We start from the raw sequence: 21,740 nt of genomic DNA on the forward strand, positions 1-21,740 counted from the left end.
GTGACAACTAAGCCCCTGAATGGGAAAAAAGAGCGAGAGAGAGAGAGAGAAAGAGGAGGAGAGAGAGCAGAGTACTGCAGACTTAATGGCATTAATGCAAACCACATTAATGTGCTTATGTTCTTAGCTAAATGTCCCAGTTGTTTTGTGCAAAAAGCTCAATCTCATGATATAACAGTACGCAGCGCTGCCACTTTCAATTCACACAGCTGCAGTAGGAAAAGCATGACCTATATACTGAAATTCCCTGCATACGTGTGAGCTGCATTTGCATTACAATACAGTAAAATACATGGAATCTGATGCGCTGGCACTGAAACATAATCACAGGATATAAAAATGGTATTCAGCTAAATAAAAACATTAAATGTCAAACAAATCCATGCTAATATGAATCTTATGCTGATTTTTTACTTAAAACATGGTGTCTGCTTCATTTCTTTCATTCAGTTTTATCATTCTGTTCTTTCTTGACATGACATTTGTGCAATTAGTCATTTATTATATCCAGTATGATGCAATACAAACATTTTCTTAAAAATAGTTTAAAGACAAAATAAAGTAAAGACAGATGTTTGAAAATCCACTATTATAAAAGTGATTTAAGAGAAAGGTTGGAAATATGTGTGGAATAGCTCTATTGGTTTCCCATTCATTTTTCCATAATGGGGATGTTAAGTTATTTATCTGTTTTAAGTTAGTAGTCAACCTCTATTCATAACCACAAATGCAATTCAAACTAACTTTTAATATTTTATAAAATTACTTTTGGCTAATAATGCTGGTCAAATGTTTAGTCTGCCACAAACAGACTACAGCGCCAGGTACCAGCTACTGCCATACTACCATAATGCTCTACTACCTCTATGAAAACCAGCACAGTACTGTGGATGGATGGCATCCATCCAGCACTGAGTGGTTTTAATTGAGAAAATATTGTAGTTTTGAGCTTGTGTATGTTACACCAGCAATCAATCAGTGCGGGGCAGTTAATCAGGCTTCAATTTCAATTATACTTTTATCTTTCTGCCATAGTGGATGCAAGATAATCAGGATTAAAAGATTACTGTGCCATTAGCTTTGTTGTGTTCTTTCCTTCATAGGTTTTCATGGTGTGGTAAATGTTGGAGTTCTCTGTACATTTTGGATACAAAATCCCATCATCACCACCTCAAAACATATCTGTATGTATTTACTGTTATTAACCAACATTATTCTATACACAGCCCTGTTCATGTTGTATGGCAGCCAAGGTCAAGCTTGATGGTACCACTGGTAGTTTTTGTGCTCTTAGGACATCCACAGCACGACCAGGGGGCTCGTCGCAACCACACTACCCATCTGGACAGAACTCTAGGCTGTGCTTACTCCTCATATCCACCCTTAACTCCACCCTAAAGTTGTGGTTTTTTTTTAAGAGGTTCCCAATTGAGCTACATTTAACACCCACGCCTAGTTGTTTCTGTTGTGTTGTTAGTTAGGGTATCGAAATCTGGTACCAACATAGTACCATTACCTACATATCTGATACCTACTTTACCGTATTACAAACAAAAACAAAAGCAAAAACAACCACAACAAAAAAAGAAAGATTCTGGTGCGATACCGAAACTAAGGATGTTCCTAAGCGTGTATTTCCCCATTCGGCTAAACGCTCATTTATATTTCGTTCAAACGAGCAGTCTAAAGAGGGAAAAATCCTTAGAAAACTGTCAAATTCCTGACAGGGTCATAGTGTCAAGGAGTGTGACGTTAGCTTGAAATACTCTCTACAGCAAGGCTAACATTACAAGCTAGCACTGCCAGCCTTTGTTCCTCTTTGCAGATCAATATCGTGCTTTAAGATGTGGTCTCTTTTCACTTTGGGTGGAAGTTACTCGTGAGCTCAACCTTTGACAGCCTAGCCTTGCAAAGCAGATAGATACGCCCATTTCCTTGTTTCTCACTGGCGAATCCATCTTGCAAAGCTCACGTCTGAACCGTTTGGGCCTGGTTAGAAAGAGACAGGACCAATCAGCGTCGAGAGGTTGTACTTTCAGGCGAGGTGGAGTCGTGATGTATGCAAGCAGCAACAAGAGGCCGGTGGCGTTATGGCAGAAGACATTAGCATGGATTCTGCTAAAGCACCAGTTTTATCAGAACTAGACGACATTTCTTTGTTAAAAGAAGAACAAAGAACAGCACTGAGTTGTTTTCTTTTCAAAAATGACAAAAGTTGTGGCGCGCCGGTAGTCGAGTGGTTAAGGCGCATGCCATATACGCAGGCGACCCAGGTTCGAACCCGGCCTGTGGCACTATTTCCTGCATGTCTCTCCCCGCTCTCTCCCCTGTTTCCCACTCTATCCACTGTCCTATCAAATAAAGGCAAAAAGGCCAAAAATAAATCTTAAAAAAAAAAAAAATGACAAAAGTTGTGTACTGACATGTCTCTAGTCGCCATGGTTCGCATTGTATAGTTCTATATGGAGTTTATTCCTTCGTAGCTGCGTACACGCACCTCGGTAGCAGCATCAAGTGTTTTATTGCTCTGATTGGCCCGTAAAGATGTGACAGACAGAACGTTCATCCAATTACACTCTGAGTTTTTTCAAAGCCTCTGCCTTTTCCCTATTTCGAAGGTTTTCCAGATGGATGTGTGTCACATCCATCTGGCGTGTCAGGTTATCAACAGCCTACATACCACTTTATTTCCATTCGCTACTTTAAAAAACGGTGACACCGCGCCACCTGTGAGCTTCTCGTGTTTTCATCCGCGAAGTGTCAGACAGGAAGGCAGCAGCCATTAACTGAAGCTACAGTGGTCTTTAGTGGCAGGAGGTTCATTACTGTTTAAAAGATATTATAATAGACTGGGATTTCAAGCCTGTTTATAAAAATGATGGGTAATTTGTTGAACCGACTCGTAAATTCCACGCTGGCTAATTTGATAAACAAATTTAATCGTTTTAGTGATTAACCTCACGTATCCCTGATTTCCCTGATGATTTTTCAGCTGTTACCTTAGCCAGGTCTCCTTTGTTAAAAACTGAATTTTAATCTCAATGGGGCTTCCTGGTTAATAGACATTATTTTGAAAATCAAGAGTTTTAATGCTGCAGTTTTTTAGTACTGCATACAGGAGTCCGTATAAATTTCACAGACATCAAAAATTGTGGTCACATGATGTGAAACAGCTATGACTGTGCTGCTTCTATCAGGTTTGCACAGGCAGGCAGGTTGTTGGATCCTACACAGTAAATGGCCTCATGTTAAAGCTGAACATCAGCTGCACACATAGTACACAAAAAACCTCATTGTTCTTTATTTCTAAATCAACACCCCGCCCCCCCGCTTCCTCTCCCTCATGATAACAAGACAGCCAACTGAGCTGTTTGATCCTGCAGTTCTCATTTGGGAGAGCAGCAACATCAGCAGCAGCTGAACCTCCCTCTCCTCTCTCCATCTCCTCCAGCATCTCTCTCTAACAGTTAACAGAGACATAGAGTGCGAAAGAGAAGGGCACTGGCCCGAAAGGCAGCGATTTTAGCCAGGAGCCATGCTGTCTTCAATACTAATGTGAATTAAACATGCATGCATCCTGTGCTGAACCCGGCTATTCAGAGATGCTCTCTGTGAGGCTCGGCTGTGAGTATTTGATAATAAAAGAAGATGCTCGGTGTAGTGCTTAAACAGAGAGCCTCATCGCTATGGCAGCATGACTGAAAAGATGCAACCAGGCGAGGGGAAAATAGAGGATGGTCAAAACAATCAGGGTGACAACATCTGACACTTCATTTGAGAGAAGACACCAACAAAGAGCTGCTTTCTGCCAAATTAAGTTGCACACAGTATCTAATCCAAAATAACCTCAATTCTGTGTCTGACCACGGTTTGCTGAAGCCAGATTAAGATTACAGATTAGTATTTTAGCTCTGATTAAAATACAGCAGGGAAAGATTTGACCGTCTGCTGCTGTAACATCACAAGACTTCTCTGCAGACAACAATCAAGACATTGTAAAAGTGCAGCTCCCTTCTTTACTTTTACTTTTCTTGGCCCTTCACCTCCATCTATGACTGACAAAAACAGGAGCAATTAACACATTAATGGGACGAAGTGTTGGTACAAACCTGGCAGCGATGTGATTGTAAAACAACCCTGAGTCACTGACGCTCTGAGGAAGGCAATAACGAAGCACTTGGACCCGATGCACGTCCATTTTTGGTAAAAACAAAAAGAGAAGCAGCAGTCTATGAAGCAAAACCCAGCTTGTGCTGCTCCGTTACCTTCCAGCTAGAATTCATTAAAGCAGTTTAATCCTCCTGCTGAAAGCTTGACATATAAATTACAATCAGAAGCGCACAGCTGCACAAATAACAAAAAGGAGAGATCCATTTTTAAAAGCTAAAAAAAGTCCTTCAGGTTTGAATTCCTGTGCTGCTGCTTTCAGTATCCGACGGGCAACAAAGAGATGAGTGACGGACAGACTGCTAGGGATGAGATCATTGACCAGCCTGCTGTCCGACCGTACAACAGATGAGCATGTGTGAGAGAGAGAACCTCTGTACTATTGTCGTTCTGTTAACCCTGGGGAGATTACCTCATATTCCAGCTCCTCTCCTCCTCACACACATTTAGAGAGTGGGTGGGGGGCGTTGTTGGGGTTGCTACTGTTAACCCCCTCTCCACCCCCCACCCCCACTTGGCTCCAGCATGTTGTTGCCATGGCCACTCAGTATTAAGCAGAGCCTGTATTAAGAGCCAGCAGTCCATAGTGTGGTCAGCGCTCATTGATCGGGATGCCCTCTGCCTCAGAGGACACATCATGTAACTGGTGATTATACACCAACATGTACAAACACACATTAACAAGAGAGCCAGTGTGAAGGCCTATTAACATTCAGTGAGTTAATTACTGGCGCTAACGCTCAATCAGATTTGTATCACAGGAGGACAGTTAACTTTATTGTGGGCTAAGGGGGCTTTGTCCAGAGACTAGACCAGATAAAACTACACTGATGAATGGGAGTGGGCCAACATGAACTACAAGTAATAAGAAACTGCAGCACAGAAATGTTGGAAGTAACACACTCACTCCTAAAGAGCAGTTGTGCAGCCAAAGGTCACTCATTAATGGGCAAACATGGGCTCTCACCTCTCCTAGATTAACGTGCAAAATAACCAAGGGTATAGGTTGTAGCAATCATGTGATCTTGAACGCCAAATGGGGGACAGGAAGTAGGGAACAGCTATTAGGAATGAAGAGACAGAGGAGAATGAATACTTTACAGCTCTAAAGTGACCTGTGCGATGCACTTGTCCAGAGAATTTCTTCATACATTGAGTATGATCCCTACACTTGACAAAAAAAGTGTTTTTTCCTTCAGTTTAACAGATTTACCTGATGTGGAGGCGATCAATATCACAAATTACTCAGTCCTGCACACCCCCTTTAACACGTCTAGCCAGACATAGGGAGACAAGAGGCTTGATGTGTCCTGTACTAAGCTAAGAGGCTAGCTGAGCCCCTTTAACATACATGAAATTCATCATTTTGTCACAATCATGCTTTTAATCAAAACGATGATCTACTATCAACTGAATAAACCTTGTGGGGTAAGCGACCGAGCAATGATGAGCCGTTCTCAAAGGAGCCTGCTCTACGAAACAGCTTTTAAATGTGAGCCACTGTTGCAAGCTCCTGTTTGAGTGCCAGTTTCCATTCCTCATCCTTTGTAGTTTTTTTTTATCCACATTTAAAAAGCCAAAATGTTAAAAAATTAAGAGCCTTCAGGGAGCCAAACAACCAGCTCTACTGAGCTGAGCAGAATGACCTGGATCTCTTAAAAGAGACAAATTTCCCATCACAACGAGCGAGACTGGATTGACATCAGTTCAAGAGATAGATAGATACATAGATGGATGGATGGACAGACAGACAGACAGACAGATAGATAGCATTAGCAGATAGGTAGCATTCAATACATGTAAGTAAATAAATACAGGTAAGATTAGAGTTAAATGAGTGAAACTATGACAAACCTGTACTGAACTATCCCGACCACACACATGGAATCAGACCATACATAAGAGTTGCATGACACCATTTGTCCAGGTTTTAGACTGAGGTTTTTTAATCCCTTCCTATGGCCCCCTCATAGGGGTTCCAAGCTTACCTATTCACCCCTACATGGTGGAGCGACACACACAATAGGCACTCACAGTTCACTGATTGGTCAATAGACAGTGATAATAAACACAAACAGGGAACCCACCATGGCATATCCCATGGATTTTGAAAGAAGAATATTATCAGGACATATTTAAAAACAACAATGACAGCAAATTATATCATCATCTGGCAGACAACCTAGGAGGTGAAGAGAGAATTCAATGGTACCATGAGGCATGAGCAACTGTTCCAGCTGGTGGCGTAACCTTACCATATAGCTTACAATGCTGCCCACCTAATGTGGGTTCAAGTGTTTGTGGAAAAGTGAATGATTTTTGAGTTTACCATACTGAACCATGACAAACTGTACTCAATCAAACTGGACCACCTGGTGGAAACACGGCTAAATGTATGCACTAAGTTACCAGCACCCCAGTAATCCGGATTTTTTTCACATGGCAAAAAGTAACACAGAAGTCAAGTCAATGTCAGTTTTTTGCAAGCACTGAGTTGTTAGCAAAAACCAACAAATATTTTCATCTGTACTCAATTATCCCTACAAACATTTATGTGTATGGATGAATTTACAACTGAAAAATAAAGGTTTGGGTACTGGAAGTGATCTTGTTTCCGTTTGTGGTCCCAGAAAGTGCAGAACAATCACTGAGAGTGTAAAGAAGAAAACATAAAGCAATTGATATCAAACTTGCTATACTTGCCAAAATCACAATTAGATATTTTTTCTAAATCATGGATCCTTAGTTTAACTTATTTAATACTGTACTTTTGAAAATATAGAATGATGTCTTGCTTATGCAAGATGAGATAATAAATCTAAAAATAATCCCATATTAAATCGCAATCGCAATATTGGGGGGAAAAAAACCCCAATTAGATTATTTTTGCAAATCGTTCAGCCCTCGACTGCACTGACAAGTATGCTTATCAGGGATCGTATTAACTTTTCACAGCTGACCGGTGGATTTCTGTAAAATATGGATCAAGTTTTGAGTAAATAAAATAAATATGTTGCAGTCTTGATTGTTTTGGGGTTTATTTGATAGTTGTAGGGATTTTAAGACAAAAAATACCCTAAAAACCACAGCATCTATTTTCTTCCTCACATTGTCTGAATTTAATGATCTTTTGGGGGAAGGATGCAGAGCGTTTAGGGGCCCTGGGCTGCCAGTTGATGATCACTAGTCTATAGCTTCATTTTTGTCATCAGTTGTTAGGATGTTAACTGACTAAACCAGAAACTCAAAAATATTAGTTGTTCCAAGAGTTAAACTATCATTAGAAGTTGACTAATGTGTTAAGAGACTGAGCACTATTTAGCGACTTCTAAGGGTGTCAGCATTTTATAGAATTACCTCACATCTTGTCCAAAGAAAGCAGTCAGCAAGCTTAAAATCTGTTTATTCACATTGCTTCAATCAGCAAGTTAGCATGCTGATGTCTGCACTGTGACTCACGCAGCTGCGTGCACAGTGACTGAATTTCAGTGTTCTTACTTTGACAAATATTATCCTCACATATTAGCCATAACTCTTGGAGTTCTTCCTTTATCAAAAAGCGTGTTATTTTACAGTAAATCAAAAACATTTTAAAAATCAGAGATTTTCTCTTTAAACATAGATTAAATCACTGAAGTAACAGCAATCAAACAACATCCTGCAAACTAGAACCACCCACTGAGATTTAAGTGCACACACAAACAAATGAATGAACATACACACTCACAACATCCCGGGACTGAAGGAAGTGGAGTGTGAGGATGACAGAATATTACTCTCTGACCTTTGACCTCTTGGGTTTGCTGGCCTCCACACTAATAGCTGACCTCATATGTCGCAGTGACAGCAAACAACACAAACAACAGAGTCACACTGCCGGGGGGGGGGGGGCAGACGGTCCAGTCTGCAGCAGGAAATATTCCCTGGGATTGGTTAAACTGGGCTCACAGTCAACTGGGGTTGTCAAAAAACAGAATTTCAATTTCTGATGTCTTTATGAGACAATAGGTAGACTTGAAATGTAACGGCGTAAAACGTCAAGAAATAAACAATCGATAAAGCAGAAAAGCTTTGGTACTTTTTAATACTATACATCATTAAAATGACACAACACTGTCATATAAATTTGGGTAACACTGACTGGCTGACCGGTATCACTCATGCCACTTTGACTCGCTCTGCTCCCGTGTGCCTCTGAGTGTCCAGCTGGACATTTCTGTGACAGGCTGAGCAAATGTTAACAAGCTCAATGTGTGACAGACGAGGCTCTGTGAAGCCCTGAGGATGAGGAGGAGGAGGGGACACTGCCCCACACTAACATTTAGAAAATGATAGCAGGTGATGCTAAACTGCAGCAGGGAGAGAGAGATCACTGTCAAACATGATGATTATAAACAGACCTTATTCTGTTTCTCTCTCTATTTAAAAGACTGACTTGTTAGAGATAAGACCAGAGGAAATATTCATTTATTTAACATTTTTGTTACACACTATTAAGTCAGGGCTGAAATATAACTGTAATAATGGCTTTTAAGACCAAAACTAAACTAAAATGTCTTTTTTCTTATTTCAAGTCATTTCTTGTGAAACCACCCACACACTGTGAGAGATACACCCCAGGCCTTGAGGAACCAAATAAAATTGTCTTTTTTATGAAACTGTAAATTAACTTGCACAAGTGAGATTTCCAGCAACCAATTTCACAGTCAATCAAATGCAAATTTAAATTAAGAATAGCTGACTAGCCTAAAAAAAGAACTGAAAACAGTCAAATTTAGCAGTTTATTCAACACAGCCAAATATTTGATGCCAGCAGCTGTTGGTGAAAACTGTCAAATTGGTTTGCAGATTTTGGCAAACCTGCAGACTGCACCATTGGCCTTCGGTCCTCCTCACATGTTAACATCCACATCCCTGTGCTGATAATGCAGTGCTCTGTTTTAACCTCTCTCAGCCTGAGGTAAGACTGGGGGATCAATTGATTTTAATGATTTATCATATTTGTGGAAAATCTAGATTTTGATAAATAAAACCATCAGTTAGGTGCAGTGCATTCACATGGGATAAGCAATATCTGTAATGTACTAGAATCTACTGAATGAAAACATCCCGGCGCTGCATGACAGGGAATTATCATCTCTAAGGTTCATACAAAAGTCATGAACATTGCATTCTGCAGGTGACACTGTCTTCATGTGTCCTAGCCTACAGTTAACAAGAATGTGCGCCAACTTATATTCAAACATTTTTTGGATCTGTAGAAAGCTGCCCATGACAAATAAAATAGAGAATATCTTGTTAATCTTCAATTACACATGAAGGTTGTGTGACCTTTGCGCATTTACAGCTGAGCAGACAGAGAAGAAGAGGGAGAGGAAGAAATCAAGCATCCCTCATTCATGTATGAGAGAAGAGAGCTGAACCTCTCCTGTCATCTTTAATATTCTTTTTTAATTGCTCTCTTTTAATTTGGTGATTGACGCACACCAACAACAACCCTCCTTGCAAAGATCAGCTGTGTTTGCCTGATCACTTGATGTTGACACATTACCAAACCTGAAATGTGTCATGTATGAAATGCACGGATGAATAACACCGATATAAAGATCAAGAAATCAGAAAGATAAGCTGTAGGTGGCAAAACAGAAGTGCTGTGAGTGTTAAGAGAGCAGAGGGGCAACCTTGTACATTTGGACAAAGGAGTTTAAATAAATAATGAAGTGAAATAAAGTCATTTCTAAACATATGACAAAACTGACAGATGTGTGTGCTAAAATATGGTTGGTAATTTACCTGGGAAATTTTACTCGGCAGATTACAGACATGGTAAAACTAGTCCCGTGCAAACAGGACTCGTGATTGCCATTTGTGATCAAAACAATAGTTGGCATATCTGTTTTTCTCTCTCCTCCTCACATACAGTTCATGTCACAGTATTAATGGGGATTTTATTTTTAAGCCACAGTGTCCAGTCCTGGCCTACTTTATCTCAATTTTAAGATCAAAATACTGCCAAACCACACAGCTATATAAATAATTAGTGTAACAAACCAGAAATAGTGGTTTCAACAAGCGACTATCAATCGTGTAATGAGCTCATCGTGCATATCCTTAACTGAACGCCAAACAGAATGATCTAATTCAAGTCTGTGTCAAGCAAACAACTCCACATAATTCCCTATGTGTTACACAGAGAGACTTCAAAAGTATGATAAAGATATGTTTATAAAAATTAGGGTTGAAAGATTTGAAAATATAATCTAATTGCAATTTCTTTTCCCAATATTGCAATATTTAGTCAAGCAGCATGCTTTGACTTTCCAGGGACTGTGTAGATAGAAACCGCTAACCTTGCAAAGCAGATGGATACACCCATTTCCTTGTTTTTCACTGGTGAATCCATCTTGCAAAGCTCACATCTGAACCGTTTGGGCCCGGTTAGAAAGAGACAGGACCAATCAGCTATGAGGGGCAGTACTTTCAGGCACAGCAGAGTCGTGACGTAAACAAGCAGCAGCAAGAGCTGGTGCAGTTATGGAGGAAGAGATTAGCGTGGATGCTGCTAAAGTGTTAGTTTTATCAACTTGATGACGTTTCTTCGTTAAAAGAAGAACAAAGAACAGCAGTGAGTTGTTTTCTTTTCAAAAACGACCAAAGTCGAGCACTTACATGTCTATAGCTGCCATGTTTCGTGTTATTCCTCAGTAGTTGCGCACATGCAGCTTGCAAGTGGCTACGTAACATGCTTTGTTGCTCTGATTGGCCCGTAGAGATGTGACAGAACGTTCACCCAATCATACTCTGAAGATTTTTCAAAGCTTCTGCCTTTTCTCAAACGTTCCCTATTGGAGCTTTCCCGGATGGATGTGTGAAACACATCCATCTGGCATGTCAGGTTAAGAAACCGCTATATGGATAGATACATTTATGACGATGTGTACTGAAAACAATGAAATTATTTCAGAATAAATTCATTGATAGCATAAATCTGAATGAAGGTGCAACACACTTTAAACTATGGCTGGGGTGGAGGAGGTGAAGCTCATATTTTCTCATATTACAAATTTGCTTTTTTTGAATTGGATTAGCATTTTTATGTCCCTTGTTTTGATTAAGAAAAACATACAGTGCTTAAAAAAATTATCAGACCACCCTAACCCTAACCAAAGTAAGGTTTATGCCACAGCTAACCCTAACAGCATTGGTAATTACCAAAATCATTTTTTATGTTTCTGCAATGGTTAATACACCAATATGTAGAAGCTCTTTAACCCAAATATTAATTTTTTAATGCTAAAATTTAATTATTATTGTTATCCATGAATTTTCAAAGTTACTGATTTACAAAAAAACTGAAAAAATAGTAAAGCACATTAATAAGCTATTTCTTGATTAATATGTAAATTGTAGTTATCTACTTGCATCCCTGAACAGAAAAATAAATTTTAGTGGTTGAATGTTATGCTTGATCAATTTCTGACTTCTCAGAGAAGCCAAGTGAGCCGGCTCAAATTTGGGTGAATTCAGTTTGAAATTCCTCATTCCTGTTCAAAATGGTAAAACGTGGAGAGCTCACTGAAAACAAAAGAGTCTGCATTAAAGCACTTCATGATGCCGGATGGTCTTTGAGACAAATATGGCAGGTGGTCTAATAAATTTGTTAAGCAGTGTACATAAAACAAGAAAATGAGGATTTTTGTAAACCATTCTAAAAAAATAACTTCTGCAATTTGTAAATTGCAGCAGGGCATATTGCAATGTAATCTAACTTGGGATTAATTGCCCAGCCCTAATAGAAATTCTCTTCAACTGTGTGCACAGTTAAGGTGTACTGATTAAATCTGTTCATGCATGAGTATCAGTCATACAGAAATTCTAACAGCTATCTACCTCAGTATATGGATTCATGACACAATGATGGGGCTGCCTGTTTTTTTTAAAGATTTGCAACATCTGGTAGTTCTGATCGGTATCATCGATCAAAAAGTGGCAGTAAAACTAAAAATAAACCTGCACACTGTAAGAAAGCAGACAATTTTGGATTCTTTCTGCAAAGTGGCACTATAAATACATTTTCTAAAAAGAACAGTGATCATAAGTCTTTTTAGACTCACCCAGAACAATCAAAGCTGAAAAATAAATTGGTTTCATATTGGTGTGTATTAACAGACTGATTAGCTCTTTAATAAAAGGTTAATTAGACGATTTGGTGGTAACATTTCAACAGCACAGCTCTGGAGCTTCCCAGAGTAAAATCGGATTATCGACCCTACTGATGACATCACTTATTAATTACAAAGCGCTATAGATGCCAGTTGCCCCCCAGGCTTATTGTCAGGGACACATACAGTACAATATGTATAGCAACACCCCCTCTCTTCTTCTACATACACCACCCCTCCCCCACTCTCCTCCTCCACCTCACTCCACCTTCCTCAGCCCTCTCTAGACCGCGTCCCGTCACTAATCCTGATCCTTAAAGGGAAACACCGCTTCCATTTGTGGGGCAACACTTCAGAGGGAAACACGCATAGATGAAAATACAGAATGACTATAAACCTGTCAAAATCTTATATGGTGCTGTTTTTTTCTTATTTCTGAGTCAGTGTAGCATCATATAACCCTGCAGAATTAGGCCTTTCTTTGTGTCCCGCTTCATTAGCTGATCTTTCCAGGATTTGTGTGCTCTGTGGAGAAATATAGCTGTCAGAAAAAAGGCAGCTAAATGGGGGAAATTGATGTCAGGATGGGTTGGATGAAGACATGAAGAAAGAGGCAGCCTAATAGAGAGCTCACACTGAATTTCAAGATTTTCTGACAGATTAAGACGAGGGCAGAGAACAACAATGACGCATTAATATACGTTTTAAATGCACCTTCTATGTCAGGTTAAGTAGCAGCTCTTGAACGATGACTTTACCGTCATAGAGTTCCCCTCTCATGCACTGTACTTTACAGTAGATTACTAGAGTGCATGTGGTCAAGCGTAAATCTCCAAAGTTATCTCATCTGCCCCACATCTGTATTTGAGCTTCCACAAATCACCACGTCCCGCTGTAATCTGCCGAGGCCACATTATTACAGGGACCCCTCTCTTCGTGTTTCATCTGGCTTTTGATAGTCCCACTCATCAGCCATTCAGAGATTAGCGCTCTCTATCCCTTTCTTCCTGCCTTCCTTTCTCACACATGCAACAAGTCAGATGGGATCCATCCTGCAATCGACAGAGAGCAGCAGCTGAGCTGACACACAGAGAGGAACTCATTCCTTCTTCCTAGGAAAAAAAAAAAAAAACAAAAAAAAAAAACACCGTACCAATGAAAGATATGCTAAAGGGGAACCAATCAGGCTTCTGTGCTAACAGCTGGCTCCAGAGAAAACACAGACAGACGAGTGGAAAGAAGGAGACACACGAGAGAAAGTCAGCAACCACTAGAGGAGATTTTTCCTCTCCCACTTTTCCTGGATTCCTCTCCAACTCAAGCCACTTTTTCTTCTTCGCAGTTGCATACAAATCCTGTTAGAAGAAGCAAACAGATTCTGCGGTCTGAAAGCTGAGCCAGGCTTTAAACAGAAACACCAGAGAGAGCAGAGGCAACATCATAACCACACACTCTAAAGCCAATTTTACCTTTCAAGAACACTCCAAAAGCACAGAAAAGCTGCAAAAGGAAGAGGTGATCGCTTACCCAAAATCATCCAGGGAATACATGTCGTAGAAGAAGACAGTCCGGTATTCAAGCGGAGGATGAAAGGAGGTATAAAAAGGGGAGATTATGGAGGAGAGGGGGAAGTGTCAGCCTGAGAGGAGAGAGCGGCGCACATTGCTGTCCTTAGCGTTTCTTTACATCCTCAGAAAATGGTTCAAAAGAGCCAACATGCCAACAGAGCAGAGAGAAGACTGAGAGAGTGGGAGGAAAGGACTGAGTGAGGGAGAGATGAGGAGTGTTGCAACAGAGTCAGGGAATGCAAGCGAGAGGGAGAGAGAGAGAGAGAGAGAAGAACATGTGACCAGAGCAGACCAGTCATCTCTCTCTGCTCTGAGGACCAGAGCGCTGTCTTTCAACCTCCAAGGAATCATTTCCACTGGATGGAAATTACATGTTAGCCTATATAGGAAACAGGGAAGACTGTACAACCCGCCTTTTAACGTGAAAAATTTGGACAGAGGCTTTAAATAGATTCTACAGCTGAATTTAAAAAGAAGTCAAAGCCACAAGCCTAATCACCAATTATCTACAGGGTGGGAAAGCACGACGTACAAGTCTGAAATCAAATGCACTTGGGGAACACATGCTATAATTAGTCTTATTTTTTTTATGTGTTTTTTATCAGAATTTGTCCTCAACAAGGGGTCCATCTGGCTAATGCAAACTTAGAGTGTAAGCTTCTTTGCCAAAGCAAGCCGAGGTGTGGAAAGCAAACAAAGAGTACTCTAGCCTACTAACAGATTATCTTTTTCAAAAATAGCACAAATAAAAAGAAACACAAAAGAAAGTCTGAATTTTTAAACCAAGCCTGAAAAATCTGTGAAAAACAAGGTAAAAAGACAGAGGATCTGTGTAAAAAAATGCTGGATCATGCATCCAAAATGAGTAGCTGTTAAGGCTGCAGAAACATTGCTAAAAGGGGTTAAAATGTAAGATGTTGGAGAGAAAGAGAGAGAGAGGGAGGATCCTAGTCTTAGATGTAAATGCCTCCACGGTATGTGCTGGGGTCATCTGATACAGCATGTTTGACCTCCATCGGGCCAAACAGACACATGATACAGATTCATCATCAAAGCAGCAGCACAAAGCCTGGGTATGTGTGTATGGGAGGTGCTGGAAAATAACCATAAAGCGTGTGTTTATAATGGCCATACATGGTTTTTGAAAAAACTTTGTTTAGTGTATGAGAGAACAGAGGCATGGACTTAAAATTAGGTCTGTCTATTTACTTTGAAGGTAAAAAACGCTCAATAAAGATACGAGAAGGAGGTACCAGGTACCAACTAGGCCTGGGCAATGTAGCCTATAAATCATATCATGGTATTTTTCTTGCCTTTGATGATAACGGTATTAAATCACAGTATTACAAAATTAAAAAGAGATAATGCTTTTTAATCCAAATTCAATTGTTATTAACCCCCTTCTCCCCTTAAAACAAGCCTTTGATGGCATACTCAATTTATGTCTAATATAGGAACACAGAAAACATGTTTTATTTTTTTAAGTCTCTCTAGGTTTACTTCTGTCTTACTACACTCCATGCATTTCATCTCTAACCTGATGATGTGTGTTAAGCTGCTTATGACTTGAACACGTTTCCTAGTGAAGGCGTTCACAATAAAAGTGTTTCAGAAAAATAACAGCCATGTACTTTTATTCTAAAGAGCTTGGCAGAAGTATTGTGTTTAGCATTGAGTTAGCTTAGCTTTGGCTGCTGTACCAGAGAATACGGCTAGTTTACAGCAGCTTTTCTGACCTCATTTAACATCGCAGCCTGGAGCTTTGACTCACTGTGGACTTAGAAAAGAAAGTCATAAGTTAAAATAGACTTTTAAACGGTTGTTTATGCCGTTGTAAGAGGAAGAGCTGCAGCGCTGGGCTCTGAGACTAGCTGAAGCAGCACTTAGCTTGTGTTACAGCCCCAGGCAGACTGACAGACACAGCACACTAACTTTGTTGCGGTACAGCCGTCTGAGAGGAAAAAACATGTGTTTTTGCCTGCTAACTGTGCCTAGTTACATTGGCAAGAGTCCTTGACATATGGGTAGTTACCTGACTACACGTAATGCTAGAGCTAAACGTGCTATTGACTACACTCAGCCTGAGCTATCCGTCACAACTCACTCCCTCCGCCAGCTGTGGGACTGGATATGCCTCGCGCGTGAATCACAGCACAACGTAGGCATTTACACCGGTGATGACGGTGTTGCAGAAATCCATTCCATGGCAAAAATTTTAACGGTGACGGTATTAATACCGGTTTACCGCCCACCTCTAGTACCGACATGGTACCGGTACCAACACAATTGATACCTATGAGACTGCATTACAACACAGAAATCGATACTTCATTACGATACCCTGCCACACCAATACGACCCAGTGAAAGGTAAGAAAAACATTGTGGAATTTGTGTGATTTATTTCAGCTACACCGGGTTCCTTTTCTTATCCCATGTTCGACTGGCAATTAATAAAGACATTTCTGCAAATCATTTATTATACCCAGACAGCTTTCATTCTCCTACTGACTTTGAACATGTTTTTTTCTCAAAACTATTGATTCAAGCACCACTTAGGCACTGGCACCATAAGACAAGTATAGATTTAGCACCAGTATCCCAAGAACATGGGTTATAGTACAACTTAACCCTGCCCATAACTCTCACAAAACTCATGCTGAAGCTGTGCAGAAGACAAGTGAAAACATCTTTTCCATCACGAAAAGCTTTCAGTGCTTTTTTTGCTCTTTATTTAATAAAGAATTCTGATCCAGTTCTCATAAAATTGCCGCTATACTATAGCTACACTGGAAGCAGCCATTGCTATTGGCTTCCAGTACAACTTAACCCCACTTGTAGCTACTGTCTTGTTTATCTGATGCTGATTGGTCGGATCTGTTTTCAGACCTTGCACAATCATTAAAGATTGAAGACGGGATTGCCTCATGACAGACATGAATCTGGCTAATCCATCTGCTTTGCAAGGTTATCAGGTACACACAGTCTAGCTGAAGGTCTACAGACACATCAACTCTGTATTATGATGGAAATGCTAAAATGCTGATTTGATAAAAAGATATTTCCAATCTATACTGTCCATCTAAGTTTAACATGTAAGCATGCCAACACCTTTTTCACATTAAACATAAAGGGCTATTCAGGCTGACTACAATCCGACTGTCACATGGAACTAGCCAATCAACACTTCAGGCCGGGTGCTACTGGCACAGTGAGTGTACGGAATCACTTCCTATTTCCTGCTGCAACTGTGTTGTTCTGTGTCGTTTCTCATGCTGATAGAGGTACGGCTACTTCATATCTTTTTACCGTGAATTTTTACTTTTGCCACATTAAGTTCATTTTGTAAATCATGATAAATGCATATCGGTTCCACATGTCAGTTATTGGAATTATAACTAATTAGTATTGGTATTGGCCCTGAAAAACAAATCTCAGTTGACCCCTAATAAGGATGAACAAAGACAAAGACTTCAGTCGACAGCCATCTGACAAAGGTTATCTGAGGTCTGCTGGTCCTGCCTTATACTATTCATACATATAATATATACCAATAAATGCCAATATTTAAAGCCGACACACTAGTTACAAATGTTGGCAGTAATGTTCATATCAACTGATACTCATAATTTACTTTTTAGGCCATTATCTGCAGATACCAAAATAATTACGCTGCATACATAGATGCTACTTACAAATGCTTAGTGTTGGCTATGTGATCATAAGTAGGGATATGCAGAAACCACTATTTTTCAGACAATGTTAAAGAAAGGGTACATACATTTGGGTACTCACTACTAATAAGAATACAATTTAAGTTCTTAGAATTATTTTGAAAGTTTTTTCCCCATCACTTACCTCCTTCTTAACAATGTAGCTGTGCACTGTTTGCAGTCTACTCAACTTTTACGTTAAAATATCAACAAACTGCAGACATGGCTCCAGTTGAAGCTACCTACTCACAAAATGAAGGGCTAACATCATGCTGTAAAAGGATATTGGGTACAGTATCTGTGATGTTTTACGAGTAATTAGGCTTGGTATCAGTGCATCCCTAACCACGAGTAATGCTGAGCATCTATGCTGAACTACAAAGCAAACAACTGGATGATAGCTTTGCAGCTAAGCCTGGCAGCCTACTTCACAGAACAGGCTGGGCTGCTCTGATTGGTCAGAGAATAAGAACCATTGAAAATTGGAAATGAACCTCGGGGCCCCAGACACAATTCTTGTTTGATGATAAGTGATGATGTGATGGTGGTGCCAAAGGGAAAGTCTGTGGATCCCAAAAGTAGACTGTTCAACATCTTATGAGTGTCTTCACAGAATTTCATGGCGATCAAAGAAGAAGCCGTTGGTAAAGTCTGCAGAAAGACATAGTCATCAATCCTGGTTTTAGTATCAAATGTCTGGTGCAGTTCATATTCTTGTTTAAATTTTGCTTGATTAAAAATGGGCCAGCTTTATTTAAGTAAGGGAACAATGGCTCCTAAGTATAATGGAAGGATTTTGTTAATGGTGTCATTATTATTTGTTAAGTTGAGAAAAAGTAATTTCAATGTCCTTGCTTCTACTGTGTCTCTCTGAGAGCCTGATATAATACCATGAATCATCCCTGCAGGTGAAAACCCAGCAAATGTGACTGCTTTGGCTGTATGTGGGGACGCTGGCTCACGTGGACTCGTGGAGCTGCTCTCTGATCAGCAGCTGCCTGCAGTAAGATGCATAACTCAGCGTTTTACCTTCCGCTGGCTGCACTCGCTCATTCTACCTTTCCTACGATGAGTCACCACAACAGGCGTGTCAGAAATCATCCTGCGTTAATAGTACAGAGAGGACGCCTCGCTTTCTGCCCACTTACACTCTCACTCACACAAACACAAATATACACACTAACACGGACACATGACAGGAGCCTGTCTGACAAGGAGACAAGAGAGAAAGCATCACATAATAAAACCACTACAGACTAAAAATAACACTCACGTTAAGTGCAGAAACACACATATGAGTAGAAAAATGTGTATGCACCCTTACATAAAAGCAGCAATGGATGCAGTGATGCTGCACAAATAATCTCATTGAATTCAATCTTTTTTTCTTAGCTCTCCCAAAGAATCTTCAGGTCACCTTGTTGTTGCTTTGTGGAGATTTAAGACTTCCCTTTTGGGCTTGAGTCAAAGAACAGATCCGCCTCCAGCTAAAACAAACACGCAGGACAGGACACAGGCAGCTTTAAGTCAAAGAGGAAGCAGCGTGTTCACTGAAGTGGACTTTAAGATATGAATCTTGCATGTTTACTGTCTGAGATCTAAACAGTTCAGCTGCTGGCTTTGGGTTGCGTGAGGTTACAGGAAAAGGCTGATTTATTTGGTTCAGGAGTGAGCGGGATATCCAGATGTGAGGGCACCTAGGTGAACTGTTTTTTAAGCTTTTCTCCGTGTCCCCTTTTCTTCCCTGCAGGGAGCAGCCCAGACAGTCTCACTCACACACATGCACACAAACACCGGTAGCTACAGTAAAAGCAGAGAGAGTGCAGTGTATCTGAGGAGAGCTGTCAGGGTGAATCTGAAGTCATAAAACAGAATGGTGCAGGCAGCATCTACGGAGACACAGAGGAGTCAAACTAAAGGCAGCAGCAGGCAGGAGGGAAGAAATATAAAAGGACTGTTTCATAAATAGAACAGAATACAGACACTAGTGCTGGAGAAGATTTGGGCCTCCGCGCATTCTGCATACCGGGATAATCAGGAAAAGGCTCAAAATACCGCCTGCAACCACAGATATAGAATGAGGATTTAAACATGAGACACATTTTCCATGTGAGCATGAGTGGATCCGTCATGGAGTAGACTTATTTAGGTGTGCGTGGAAATGGAGGGGGGGTGGGGGGGGGCTCTGATAACCTGCCTGGCAACCACCAGAATAAACACCCTCCACCTCCTCCTCCTGTTTAATGGGCCCTAACTCATCATTTATCACCCCCACCCACCCACCTGCAGCAACACTCTGGCCGGTGGACCAACCAGCGGTTTATTTCACCAGGTGCACCATTTGGTTTATGGGCACAAATGCATGATGCTGTCGTTTCCATGACAACATTAGCCAGGCTAAGGTCCTGCATTGAACACACAGGGCGGGTCCGACGGCGACAATAGAGGGTTAAAAGAGGGGAAAACACCACAGCTAATGTACAATTTTCAGCTTGTGTATTAGCATTGTAAAGGAAACAGTAAAGGACGCTGAAAGGAGCGGAGGCCCGGTGGGTGGGCCGCTATATGTTCATAATACAGCACCTATATGTGGGGAAAACGAGCCTACATGGCACATTGCATTATCAACTGTTGTTTATACTAAAAAATTAATGTATAAATGTAAATGTAGGCTGGAGGAAGAGGGTTGAGTGTCGCTGCGCATCTGTCATGACGCGTCAAACAGAGCGCGTGCTGCTGGCCGCCGCTTACCTCATTTTCTTGTCTTTAATTCAAACAGGGATGATGGCACCGATGAGTTAGATGAAAAGGACCGACAGTCCGCTTATTTTTCGTTATATACAGTACAAAGGGCTCAAAAAGTCTCTCTCTGTGTGTCCCTTGTCCGCCTCCGTAGACTTAAAACACAGGCAGATGATGAGTCGTGTTGCAGGAACGCTAAGCGACAACACGAGCGTTGTCTGCCATCCGCTTTGTGCTCCGTTGTCTCAGCTCTCCTCGCGCGCCGCTGCGTATCCTTAAGTCCATTTTCAGCCGGGGCTCGTGCTCGCTGGAAGACGGTGAACGGTGGTGTTGACCCGCCGTCTCCTTCATGCCATATTGTCTTCCCATTCGGAGTGTTTTGGTGAGGAGGAGAGATTTGGGGGAAATTGCTAATACTGCTTTGTAGAGGAAGAGGAGGGGGGCGAAGACCGGCTCGATGCTGCCTACCTGCGGCGAAGACGCTCACGTGCAGCTCTCTGACGCCCCCCTCATTTCATACAGAGATTGCCAGAATGACTTCAAGTCAGTTCTGATGTGTTAGCAATCCGCAGAGGCTTTAACTGTGGTATGCTGCTTCAAGATAAGCTATTATTTTTATCTTTTTAAAGGACATAAGCCTTTAAAAAGTTTACAAAAGTATGAAACATTTTATCAATTTTGTTTTATTTTTTTATATACACGAACGCATGTAATATCTTAAATCCAAATCTTTATTTAAATGATAATAGAAATATAGTAAAGAGATAAATATAATGATAATAATTAATGAGTACAGTGTCAATAAAAGTATTCACCCCATTGGATGTTTTTCCATTTTATTGATTTTATTACTTAGACATTGTCAATATTTTATTTGTTTATTTATTTGGTTGTTTATTTGTTTATTTTTCAAATGACAAGGTTTTAAGTATTTTTATATTCTTCATCTTTTTGTTGAGGGTATGATCATTTGTAACATAAAGCTGAAAACACTGGTTGAAGGGCCCTAGTGGACTCTAGAATCACTACTGGAGGCCTGCAAAGCAAAGAGGAGAGACAAATGTAAGGAGTGGTGGCCACTTTGCTGAGCTGAGGCCTGATTAACTCAACCAAGTGTGATCAGTTTACTGATGTCCAGGAAGCTAAGTTTTAGAAACCAGTGCAGATAGAGTGGGCAGGACATCATGTCATTAGTCAGTGGAAAAAAGTTTTGGCATAGTTACTTGGAAAATGTTAGGATCTTAGACAAAATCTTAAGTGATTATCAGACCCTGTGCAGTGCAGTCAGCCCTTGGACCCTCCTGGTGCTGGTCAGTGCTGGTCTCATGTAGTCAGACTGTGTATGCAGTTCCTGGATGATGAAGGCATTGACGCCAGTGACTCGCCCTC

At 40.7% G+C, this 21,740-nt stretch overlaps 1 protein-coding gene across 4 annotated transcripts in view; it reads right to left on the reverse strand.

Annotated features, from left to right (window-relative positions):
* The window catches only part of evla (Enah/Vasp-like a), a 66,575-nt gene extending 45,785 nt beyond the window's left edge, over positions 1-20,790 (reverse strand). The window contains exon 1 of one of the 4 annotated variants that reach the window (XM_041812511.1): positions 20,361-20,790. In XM_041812511.1, coding sequence (XP_041668445.1) covers positions 20,361-20,365 — 5 coding nt within the window. In that variant the 5' untranslated portion in view covers positions 20,366-20,790. Of the gene's footprint in view, positions 1-4,109; positions 4,492-13,856; positions 14,091-20,360 lie in introns of those variants that run through there. The other 3 variants (XM_041812509.1, XM_041812508.1, XM_041812512.1) reach the window with 3 other exon arrangements.
* Between the last annotated feature and the right edge of the window lie 950 nt (positions 20,791-21,740).

The sequence above is a fragment of the Cheilinus undulatus genome, linkage group 18, assembly GCF_018320785.1.
Source record: "Cheilinus undulatus linkage group 18, ASM1832078v1, whole genome shotgun sequence".
Taxonomy (NCBI): domain Eukaryota; kingdom Metazoa; phylum Chordata; class Actinopteri; order Labriformes; family Labridae; genus Cheilinus; species Cheilinus undulatus.